This window comes from Protopterus annectens, chromosome 9.part0 (genome assembly GCF_019279795.1).
Source record: "Protopterus annectens isolate FY-2018-M chromosome 9.part0, PAN1.0, whole genome shotgun sequence".
NCBI classification, from domain to species: Eukaryota; Metazoa; Chordata; order Ceratodontiformes; family Protopteridae; genus Protopterus; species Protopterus annectens.
Genome location: NC_056743.1, coordinates 206,850,498 through 206,863,333, shown reverse-complemented (window position 1 = coordinate 206,863,333; position 12,836 = coordinate 206,850,498). Strand labels below are relative to the sequence as shown.

The 12,836-nt window shown below is 41.2% G+C and overlaps 1 protein-coding gene across 1 annotated transcript in view; it reads right to left on the bottom strand.

Moving 5' to 3' along the window:
- TSPAN32 (tetraspanin 32) overlaps positions 1 to 12,836 on the bottom strand; it is a 1,820,558-nt gene that overhangs the window by 1,471,599 nt on the left and 336,123 nt on the right. The window contains exon 3 of the mRNA XM_044082752.1: positions 12,618 to 12,715. Coding sequence (XP_043938687.1) covers positions 12,618 to 12,715 — 98 coding nt within the window. The remainder of the gene's footprint in view (positions 1 to 12,617; positions 12,716 to 12,836) is intronic.

The window sequence follows — 12,836 nt, the reverse complement described above, 5'->3', positions numbered from 1 at the left end:
CTTAGAATGACCTTGCTACTGCATGCAGTACAGTTACTGTTTGTTGCATTCTGCACAAAGTGAGTCTACAGTTACCTGGTGCACTAGTGACACAACCACCACCAGTAGAACCTCCCAACCAGTCATGCAGCTTCCTCCAGTATAAAACTTGAAACAGTGAGGATAGTAATGACAGACACAGTCATCGCTGGGGACTTGGTGCCACTGTTGCACCTGCACCATCATGCACCAGCCAGTCTGGGGGATTGCAGTGCTTCTTCCATAGGCTGTTTATTATTACTATTACATCCCCCAGTGCAGCTGGCATACGTCTTAAGTTTGCATTCCAGACATGTCATTCTTCCTGTTGGTTCTCTATTGCTCCTTGTGGGTTTATCTTTCTTTTCAAAAGTGTCATGAAGAAAATACAGTCTACCTTTGGTTCTTCTCACCTCCTTGGTCTCAGCAGCCATTTTATAGATCTCATTTACCTTATAGGGTCTCTTACACAGACGCTGCGTTAACTGTTCAGTTTCCATAGTAGTTGGTCTCAGTGCATAACTTGGACGTTCTAACAATGAGATCTCTGCTTACATATAGCAATGATTTGCAACAAATATGTGATATAGTAAGAACCAACTGGAGGATCTTGACAGCAGATGAAAACATCTGACATATAGTGGGTGATGCGCCAAGATTCTGTTTTAAGAACAGAAAGAATTTAAAACAACTGCTATGTCACGATAGACCTACTAACAAGATGAACTCAATCACTATGAGAATGGGTAAGTTCCCATACTGAAACTATAAAGTGTGTGTGCTTCTAAATTCCAAGAACCATTCTGAACAATCTATTACTAGGAAGGAATACAAACTTAAGACTTATGCTAACTGCAATACTAAGCACGTTATTTATGTCGCTAGCTGTAATGTATGCACTGCTTTTTATGTTGGTAAGACCAACAGACCCTTTAAAGAGCCAGTATTGCTCCATTTAATTGACACCAGGCTAAAAAGCAAAACCAATGCTTTGCCATAACATATTATAAATAATCCTGGCCATAGTTTCAATTTTATGGTGCTTGAAGTATTGACTGAAGATATGAGAATGGGGGATCTCTGCAGTCTGACAGATTGTGGAAAGTCACTGTATTGCTGACTTGTAGACTGATAAACTGCCTGGACTAAATGGAATGTTCCCTTTAAATCCTTTTTTGAAAGGGCCGAGGAAGACTGACTGGCTAAGCCTCTGTTTCTATTTGGTGAACTAAGTTTACTATAGCAGCATCTGATGAAGGCATTCATGCTGACAGCGCTTATCCGGTTACTTAAAGCTGACTTCACATTTCACTGTGTTTTTAATTTTCTTATACTTGCTAATTTTTAGTATCAGTTTCAAACCTCTCCATGGTGGACAAGCTTTGCTTTGTTTCTGCCAAGTTTTAGATTGGCAAGCTGCCTTTAACTGTCTGTGGTGCTTTCACCTGGAAGCATTCGGACAAAGACTGGCAAAAATGTTGTTTGAACAACCATATACCACAGGAGAATTGTGGCTTTGTCCCTGGCCTCCATTATCTCCATACATTGATAAATAATGCTATCACCATCTCTAACTTGACACTCAGTAGCAGTAGCCTGTCCCTGGACAATGTCCCGACACACTTGCTGCTATATAGACAAATGCCCTAAATATTCCAGCTGTGAGCAGTGCCTTTGTCTGGTACCCCTGGGGATATGCTGCATGGTGGGAATTCCGACCTCTGACATTACCGTTTCTTCTTCTAGAGGTTACACGTGTACATCTGAGACAGAGTGGAACTTCACTAGAATTCAACCCCTTCTGGTAAAGGCACATGCCCATGGTGCACTACCTGTGACTCAGTATCAGCCATGCTGGAGTCATTCACTTAATGCGAGGGTGGAGCCCTTGTCTATACACTGTGTGTCACTGTCACAGATTGTCTTATAAGAATGAGACTAGTGGCATTGGTCAGCTATCACATGACTGTTGATATCAGCATGCTGTCTGGCACCATAGTCTACAATTGATAGTGCAGCTGCTGTTTTAACAGCTGGCAAATACTTTACTAATGTAGACTAAAGTCTTTATATGTAGGCATACCCCTGCATAGGTAAAAGGAAGAAAGTCTTATGTACCGTGTGATATTTCTCTGTGTTCAGGGACCACTGGCAATCCTGAAGTACCTGCTGGAGAGACATCGAAACAGGTATGTTGTAAAGGAATCTGTCTACAAATAGGCTGTCATATGATAATCCAGACCAAGAACTGCAACTAGAATGAGGCGAAGGGGTACTAGCCCTCAGTGCAAGCTGCTAGAGGCTGTAATCAGCAGTTACTGGTGGTATGTGAATACAGTACTGGCAATAATTTATGAAGCTATGAAAACATCAGCCTTCATAAGTGCTGAAAATTCATTAGTGGTTAGCAGTGAATCTAAATGTGTTTTAATAACTAACTGTAGAAAACAGGATTCCACAGTTAAAGTGCAGTAGAGCTTTTTATTTGGTCTTCACTTTTGGAAAAACCTTCTTGTTCTAGGTATAATTCTGCACTGTCCTGCTCCACCAGCTGGGGATACACATGGCAGTTGTAACAAGCTGCCTTTAGCCACACCCCTTGCATGGTGCCTTCGCCATCACCACCATCATCATCCTTATCTGATATCAAATGCTTCTCATCATGCAATATGCTTTTTCTATTGGAATGACCCCCCCACCAGTGGCACTCTTCTGGGCTTTACTCCTATCCTGTTATGTCTTCCCACACTGCACCAGTTCACATTTCCATCATTCAGTGGTACTTGTACCTGCCAGGGATTGGTCCCATACTTTGCCATAGTCTGCCTGTCTAAGACTCCCTTTTCCAAATAATACTCACAGCAGGTCTTGACAGGTGCCATAAGGATGTAGTTCTCATGAGTGAGAGTATCCCATCCCACCCATGTCTTGTCTTCTGATGATAAAACATGTTGACCCTGGAATTAGTACATTGAATATTACTGACTGTGGGAGTACCCTGCAACTACTCAAACAGTCTGTACCCCACACTTCCTGACCATGCCTAACACTACTACCTAATTCTGTAAAGCTTTGAATAGTACAAAGTCTGTGTGTGCGTGTGGGAGAGCTCACATCTGAGTATTGCAGGATGCCATACATTGCAGTACCTTAAAACTGTTTGGCAACTGTCAGTTGACTGCTGTATGTTGTGCAGCAGTGGAAGGTTCTGAGATACTACATGGTGTATATGTTTCACTACAATCAGTCATCTCACTCATACCTCTCAACTTCTTAGGGCAAGAACTCTGGACAAGGCCATAAATAATAGCGGTACAAAGGCTCAAAAATAGGTGCACTTTTTAAATGTTGCTTTTACAAACTTAGAAAGTTGATAGAATAACAGGTTTTGCATTAACATGAATTTTCTGAAGGGTATGAAGTCAAATGCTTGTTATTTTCTGACTTCAACCTTCAATGAGTTGCCAATGATTTGTCAGAAAACCACAATTTTATGATAAACAGACCAAAAATATGAGGCAAAAATATGGACATTCTGCGAAAATCCATAGAGTTGACAGGTATGAATTGTCACTGTGAAATAGTTCTTTTAATTTCTACTGCAACTGCCAAGGACACACAGATAAGAATGCTTACTGAAACATACAATAAAAAGAAACATTACTAAGTGTATATGCGGAAATTGGTAAATGAATAAGAGGTGTTGGTAGCGCTTATAGTATTTTTCTTACCAGTGCTGTAGCAGTACTTTCTGCCCTATCCTTTATGTCTGGAAGCATACTGATTAAATTTACTCTTGGACTCCTGTTGACTTCATTTCCAATATATATTTTTGCTTTTACCATGCCTTTCCAAAGATCTGTGTGCAAATGCTGTAAATAGCAGCATACAAAACAGTGGTGCATGCAGTCTTACAGGAAATTTACATAACTTTACCAAGTGCTTATGTAAACTAGGCTTTTTGCCAAGGAGCAAATGAGATATACGAGTTGCATTACTCTCAGAAGCACACATCTCTTCATTGTTGTAAGCAAGACTGCACAAGCATGAATGACCATTCCGCAGTGCAAGAACATCCATCTGTCACAGACATGCATGCATACATGTACACGCTTGTGGTTCATGTGTGGGAGGATGGCATAATGGTGAAGGTACTTCCTTTACAGATGAAAGGTGCAGGGTTTGATTCTCACAAGGGGTAATTGGCTAGGCTTAAAATGGCCCACAAGGGAAATTAGCCTAGTAATAATCTATGAAACTATGCAGTAAAGAGAAACCTCGGAAAGTGTCTCACACCTTAGCAGTCTCAATTTCAATAATTTTGATACTTGACTTTGGACAGCAATGATTAACTCTGAGATCTCAGGACAGATCCCCAAGCTGATGGCTGAAAGGTACCAAGATCTTCCTGCATCTGCATACCACCAGATACAGATAATCCAAGGAATCTAAGGAGATTCTTTTATAAAAAAAAAAAAAAAAAGAACATCTGAACCAAACTTGCAAACCAACTGTGCTAGGAGACTGAAATACCAAGAAATGGTGAGCAGTGTGGGATGGGGTGAAGAGCCTTGGGCACAAGCTATTAGGAGGATTGCTTGTCAGGTGCCAGTGGTACAGATATATGGAAATAGAATTAATTGCTAAAACCTGGGAACACTGCAACTTCTGAAATGAATGCTGAAACTGCATTTATAATCATGGCTGAAGCACTGTGTGTGGTAAAACTAATTGTACAAAGTGGCCTATTACATTTGAAGCAAGCAGTCTGCTGTAGTTTCAAAGTAGGGGAGTTTTTTTTTTTTTTTTCACTACAACTGCCCAGGGCACCAAATGAGCTAGATGCAGTTCTGAGCTTGACCAGCAGATGGCAGAACTAGAGCACCAACGTACTGCATTTTTCACTATCTTTGCCTTTGCTGTTAGAACTGTAATTCTATATCTGCACTACTGCCATTTTATTCCAGACTCTACATTATGGAACTGATGAGTATTTTAACTGCATTCCCACTGTGCATTACAATGGCTACCAACACAGAGTGCTCAGAAAATATTTAAAAGAGGGGGTTCTGTTTGTTAAACCTCATCATTACTGCTCTCAGTACTGTACATGTCTGCATTTCAAATCACACAGCAAAGTGACATTTATACTTATTGTTCCATTTTATAGCCATTTGTCAAGCCAGTGATGACCCAAGGGAGACAGTGGGGTATATATTCACACTTGCACAGCAGGTTTTATTCAACTGTTGGGTTTCTGGTGGACGGTCTTGTATACTCATCCATTGTATGTTTCCCAGTATTTTCCTCTCATCAACAGTTGCCCAATTCTCTGTCTTTTTATGCCCTGCCTTTTATGTGATCACCTAGCCCTGTCTTGTCAGTTTTACGTTTTGTCATTAACTCTTCCCTTACTGGCCATCCTACTCTTGCTCCTTTGTACCGCTTCTTCTCTTCCCTTATATAGGTTCATAGGTGTGTTCTACGCCAATGAACCTGGAGCCTTTACAAGCCTAACCCATAGGATTACCCTGGCATCGTGCCACCCAACCTTAGTTCCCAGTACCTCTGTCAAGCAGAGCCACTGGAGTGATTCCCTGGGGTGAATTTTCTTTTTCCCATCCACTCAACAAGATTTCTCTTGAAGAGGGCCAGTGAGGTGCTCTGTTTTACATGTGTGGGAAGTCTATTCTGTAACATGGGCAGTCTCTGGGTTATGAACCTGTCCCTCTAGCACATTCTGTTGATTGTGGTAAGGAGGTTGAGGTCTCTGGAGCGTATAGTGTGGAGGGATTTGGATTTCTTTAGATGTGGCATTTCTAACAAAGCTGGGTCAGACATGGCTTTGTAAGTCAAGCAGAGATTGCCTTTAAGTAGGCGATATGAGACAGAGAAGAGTTGAAGTTTTTTTGTGTCTGTCCATATAGGACAAGTGTTTAAGGCCTAAGATCCTCTTTGTGAGGTACTTTTCCATCCTCTCCAGTTGTTTCAGGTGTCTAGTGAGGTACATGCCAAATGGGGCATTGTACTTGATGATTGACCTAATTAGGGAAGAGGAGAGGGAGACAATGACCTCTTTCTTCCTGGATGCAAAAGCTTTAGTAATGAGATGTGCCACATAGAAGGACTTTGTGACCACAATGGCAATGTTGTGCTCAAAAGAGAGTTTGCTGTCAACCTGTATTCCCAGATCTCTCATAATGCCTTCTGTGTTCAGTGGACTATCATCGATGTGGTAATTCATGGGAACTGGGTTTTTCCCCAAAGGGGATGGCGACACATTTTTTGGCATTGAGCTTAAGGCCATGGTTCTGACACTAGTCGTTGGTCTCAGTGAGACCTTTCTGTAGGATGTCAACATCACTTGGGGAGTTAATAGCTCCTAACTTGCAATCATCTGCAAACTTTGTCAGCCAGAGTCCCTTTGTGTTTGCCTGGATGTCAGAGAAGTAGATACCAAACAGGAGAGGACCCAGGACCAAACCCTGTGGGACTCCACTCATGACTGGTTAGCAGTCTGACTTGGAGTCAGCTACTTTCACACTGTGGGTTCTGTGAGCCAGCTTGCAACCCACCTAGTGATATAGGGGTTGATGTCTAGCTTAGTGAGTTTTTCTATGATTCCTGAGTGGGGAATGGTATCAAAGGCCTTGCCCAGATCAAGGTAGGCTGTGTGAACCACCTTGCCTTCATCCACAGCTCTGGTGACTGACTCAAAGAAGTCAACCAAGTTGAGCAGGCATGATCTACCCTTCACAAAACCAAACTGTGTGGGATCCAGAGTTTGGAGATTCCCTATATCCTTGTTTATTAGGTCCATGATCATGCACTCCATAGCTTTGCATATCAGACTCGTCAGGCTAATGGGGCGATAGTTCCCAGGGTCTGTAGTCGCTCCTCCTTTGTGGAAAGGGATGACTGTAGCAGTGCACCATTCGGTAGGAACAAAGCCTGAGGTAAGGCTGTAATTCAACAGGGCACACAGATTAGGTGCTAGTTTCCTCTGTAGTTCATGTAGAGCACAGCCAGGGATATTGTCAGGTCCCACAGAAACTGTATTCTTGGCCTTCTACAATGCTGTTTTAGCCTGTGCAGCAGTAATACTGGGTGTCTGGCAATCTACTGGTATTGTGATTGGTCCTTTTGTAGGGGTAAAGTTGGCACTGAATCTGTCAGCCAGTATATTGGCAATATCTGTTGGCTTGGTATAGGAGGTGCAATTGTGTAGTAGCTCAGAGCAAATCTGGGTATTGCCGTGGAGATTCTTTATATAACTATTGAAGGCCTTGTGGTTGTCTTTACTATCTGCTGCAATTCTGTTTTCATAGTTAGCTTTAGAGGATTTGATGAGGGATCTCAACTTTTTGTTGAGGCTGATAAGGGAGTTTTTCAAGTCTTGGGAATTCACCTTATTCCGCATCAGTTTCCTCCTCTTGTTGTAGAGGTTGTTTATGGCAGGGGACCACCAGATTGGTTTTGTTTTTTTGGAGGAGAGCATCTTGGTTCTATTGGGTATGGCAAGATCCATGCATTTGTGCACGTGTTCGTACAGGGCATTGGTGTATGATTCAGTGGTCATGCAACTATTATCCATTTGCATGGGTGCTGTGAAGTTAGCTTCTTCTGTTTTTATGAGCCCAAAATTAGCTTTGGAGAAGGTTTTCATGGTGGTTACCTTTGCAGGGAGTGGGGGGTGGGAGGGATGTGGATTTCCAAGGTGATTAGTTTGTGGCTGGATCTAACCAGGGAGAAGTTGACTATTGGTGTAGAGAAATGGTCGCCCGTGTTAGTAATGACCAGGTCAAGAATGTAGCTACCTCTAGGGATAAGAACGAACTGGTCCAGAGCACTTGAATTAATGAATTCCAGGAAACATTGGGCAAGTGTATTGGTACATAAGTAGTTTTCCCAGTTAATGAAGGGATAGTTTAAGTCACCCAGTATGAGTGTGTTAGGTTGGACCCTAATATTCTTCAGGGTGCTTAGGAACATGGAGTGTGAGTCTTGGGACATGGTTGGGGACCTATAAGAGGCTATGAACTGAATCGCTGTCTTATCCAATGTTAGCTGCACCTGAAGTATCTCTGATGCGTTATGTTGGGCCACAAGTCTGGAGGTGTAGGCATCTTTTATGAATATGGAAACGCCACTGCCTTTGGAGCTTCGGTCCAAGTTCTGGGGCCGAAAGGTGTGGAATGAGTTGTAGCCTGGTAGTGCAGGGATGCTTTCTGCTGCCTTGAACCAGGTCTCTGTTACAACACAAATGTCGATGTTCTCCATTTTAAGGAGTGCTTTGAGTGAGTGCATTCTGAGATTTAGACTTCTAGCGTTGAGCAGCATGACTCTCAGACTGCATTTGTTTGTAGCTGTTACAGTGGTAATTTGGTCTTTGGAACACCACCTAAAAAAGGCACTATAGGGGGGGAAAGAGCTTTGGCAAGTATCTGGAAGCCCAGGGGTGACAGATGCAGGCCATCTCTGGCAAAGTATTGAGGTCTGTCAATCATATTATTCCAGGCAGACAGAAACTGGATCCCCTTAGAATGACACCAGACACTTAGCCAATTGTTGAAATCAATAATTTTCTGTTTGTACTGTGGTATCATTCTGGGTGACTGTAGTATGCTGCTCAGAGCTAGGGTCAGACCCTCTTTTCTAAAATTATATATTTTCCCTTAAATCTGCTAGTTCTCTCCTCTCCTGCACTTTTACTAGCTTATTAGTCTAGCACTTTACCAGACTTCTTGCAGCAATTATTGTAGCACACAAAAGTGCTACCAGCGCTAAATGTTCTACAAGGAAACAGCTCCAGTACTTATTATTAATGCCCACCCCTCCAGGCATGTCTAAAGGTCAGTTCCCCGTGATTTCTACTATTAACCTGGTGAACTTGGGCATCTTGAGGCAATGTAGCAACTGTCTCGTGTACACAGACAACCTCTTACCTCCCAACACTCAGACTTGTAAGAGATGCACTTATATACCCAAATTGGAAGCCAGGCACTCTCCAGCCAAGACCAGAATAGCTGGTCAAGAGGAGAAGGTCAACACTTGCACCACACCACATGAAACACACAGCCCTCCAGAACACACACCAGCACTACCTTCATATAAAAACACAAACCACACACCCACCTTCACGGAGGCTGTCAAAAATCTACCCGAACAGCAGAGGCCTCCAAGGCAGAAATGCACTCGACCACCACAACACAACACTAATCACGAGACACAGAACTCTTCTAAACAGTGTACCATTCAACCAAAGCCCCTAAGCAAAACAGCATGCCCAACTTACTAGTTATAAGTGACTCAATAGTGAGGCACACTGATGTCTCACTCACTACGTTGAATAAGGAGAAAGTAACAGTCAGGCCCTTAAAAACAGAAATACCCTCCTGTCCTGCCTCCTTCATCAATCCTGGTTTGTCACCCTACTGTTTTTCCCTTGTCCTTTCTTCTCCCTTTTTCCAAATTTACTATCCATCCCCCTCTTTTCCACCCTTATAAATAAATCAGTGTTAGTGGACAGCTGCACATTAAGGCTGCAGATGCAGTGAGCTTATCCACTTGCAAACATTGCTATTGCCAATGTACGTGCAGCTTTTCACAGTAAAGTCTCTCAGTATCAGTGCAAGGCCACACCCGCTAGCTCACTTAGCAAACTTACAATGTTACAATAAATGTTTACATATGCTCCTATTACACATCTACCCAGGACTTCTCCTGCACACTTTGCAGAGCTATAACTGTGCAAGCCTGAGCAAAATTTACTCAGACTTGCACAGTTACAGCTCTGCAAAGCTTGTTTGGGCAGCTCATGATAAGTTGCGCAGATGCAAAAACCAACACTACAGTGTTTCAGCATGCTGCATGTGAATTCTGTGCAGGGCCACTGTTCCCCAAATCCACTTGTGCAGTCCACAAGGATGAATACCACCCAAAGAGAATTTTTCAGTTTTATCATGGATGACATTCATGTGGTTTGTATCTCAAATCTGTATAAAGTGCTTGTTTTCGTCTTACTGCAATGGACTGCATTTTATTAACTTTTGCATACCAACCCTGCTGCATGGCACAGCTCATTTATGAATAGTACTGAGAATCTGTTTAACACACACACACACACACACACACACACACACACACACACACACACACACACACACACACACACACACTAAAGAAAATAATTGCATCACAATAATGCCAGAAAATTAAGTTTAAGGATCAGGGGTATAATTTCTGGAATTTCAGCTAAAAATGGAATTTCATTTTTTAATAACTGTTAAAGTGTTTCTGCTTCTACTACAAATTTAAATTTAGCCTTTTGACTATGATATGGTTATAATGCCTTGAGTAACAGTTGAATGTACAAAGTACCCTTATAAATATAAACACATTGTATAAGTATTATTTCAGATCACACTAAATTGTTTAATGCTGTCCTTAAGACATTTTGCATTGTGTAAGTTATGTTATCATTGCCTCTAAAAGCAATGCAACACTGCTGCTTGATTTATGAACTATTATATTGTCCTGTTACAGTAGTGGACAAGTTCTATACATGTAATATTAATACTGTATGGCAGTGCTGCTTTAAATGCACCATAACTATGTTTCTGTACGCCTGTTGTATGCCTGTAGTATTTAATCAAGGGCCCTAGCATGTGCATACATTTCATCATTTGAAAATTCTACCCAAACTGATTTGCTATGATGAAACATAACCAATAGCAAAAATAAGTGTGTTTTCTCCACCAAAGGTTTCAAAGCAATATTTAAATACCAATATAAAAACAGATGTAGAGCTGCTAATATTACAGCTGTTTACCACTACCTTAGCTTGGAAGGTAGTGTAATGCTAAATTACATCAAATAATGTTACAACTGTTGTCAATCAACAAAATATTTGATGTTGCAACGGTATGTCTTGCAACTATTTAAACAAACTGCTGGGGAAAAAATACTGCACAACAATCTGTAAGATGGATGTACATCCTCCCTGATCTTTTACATGCAGCAGGTGGGCATAAATTCATACATGTGAACAATCTTTTACCTCATCCATCAGAATGTTTTTTATACAGGTCTCGTCATGCTTTTTACCAGACTTTAATAAGATCAACAGTATAGAGAATTCAGCCCTTGAATCGATTATGGGTGAATAGGCTGGGGATTTACCCAGCTGCCTCAGTTCAGTGTATTGTATTTCTTTAGTGCTTTTGCTTCTGAGTTTGTTATATTTAAACAAAGTAGCAACAGCAATAGGAGAAAAGGCTGCAACAGTGGCATCAGCCTATCTTCTAACATTATAGCAGGTACTTGCGTTTTAAAGAAATGAGCGTGTCTTGCAGTTATGTTACTAAAATACTGTCTGCTTGCTGAGCTGCAGCATACATTCTCCAGCTTTAAACCAGCAAATACATGACTTGTGAGAAGGACTTCAGTCTGTTGTCTTTCTTCATGAAGAAAGATCCTTCAGCAATACTGAGTAAATGTTGTCCTGGTCTGCCATCTGCTGGCCGCTCTACTGTGACTTTCTGTTTTAAGTACTACATGAAAAATGCGGTCACTGTATACATAGTGTGGCGCCATCTTCTGGCGGCAGAACGTCGGGCTACAAACAAGAAACTCCTCTCTAGTAACATTGGAGTATTTAAGACCACCACTATAATGATGATGTCACCATATACAGCACGTGAGTGTTCCGAAGCCTATGGATTATGTGCAAAAAAGTGAACTTTTTGGCCTCATTGAGTTATTTTTTTTTTTGTTAGAAAAAAACTAAAATAAATAAAATGTTCCTGGTGATTATGGTACTATATAACCTGTGTTTGGCTATATAACTAGCTATGCAATGCTGTGTCAGAATGGAAAGGTAGAAATTTTAAGTATGACGCTGGTTTACTGCCTCCTGAGAGAGGCATTAGATATCTTATTGCCTTGACCAGACAAAATCATACAGTAGTGTGTAATGTACTGGGAAGCCAAACACCTGGCAATGTTAAAGATGAAGGAAAGCACAATGTAATAGTTATCTTAGTTTTAAACAACTCTTAAATAGTATCAATACAACAATGCCATGTTGGTTCAATAATATATGTGGCAAAATAAAAAATCATGGGCCTACTGAAAAGTAAGCAATGTGTGCAATTCGAAGTGTGTGTGTGTGTGTGTTAAAATGTGTGTGCGGTTCTTAATGAGAAAAAAATAATCAGATTCTAAAAGTGGATAAAATCTTCATCTTCTCCTCTGTTGATGGCGTTGCAAGTGTGGAAACAAGAATGAAAATCACATCCTGAATGCGCCTAATTTTGTTAAAGGGACATAATCTTTGAGACTTATTAGGCGTTTCACAGTCTAAGCAGCATAGTAAACACAGCTAAATGTAAATATTAACAGTAAGGGACAAGATTCACAGAAAAAAATATGATGGAAATGAAAGAACCTACTTAAAAAGCAAGGGCTTTCTACTTGATTCAAGCAACCAACCTATTAAATTGTAGCTGTCTTATATATATCATGCATGTCTCACAATATGATATTTCAGCAATACCCAAGTTGCGGTTTCTTTTTGAACTATGCACACAGTAGCTTACCACTGCCAGCAGGTACTTCGACTCCTTTCCAGCTGCAAAGAAGCAGACGAATCCTACAGAGATGAGAGCGAGGCTAAGGCATATCCCACTGTAGAAAGCTGTCAAATCAAACAGATACAGTCTCATTATCAAGCAATAGCATTTCACGTGCGTCTTCAAACTGGGACTGCAGACGACAGCTGTAGTCTTCCTTATTAACTAAGCCTCTAGTTAATGCAT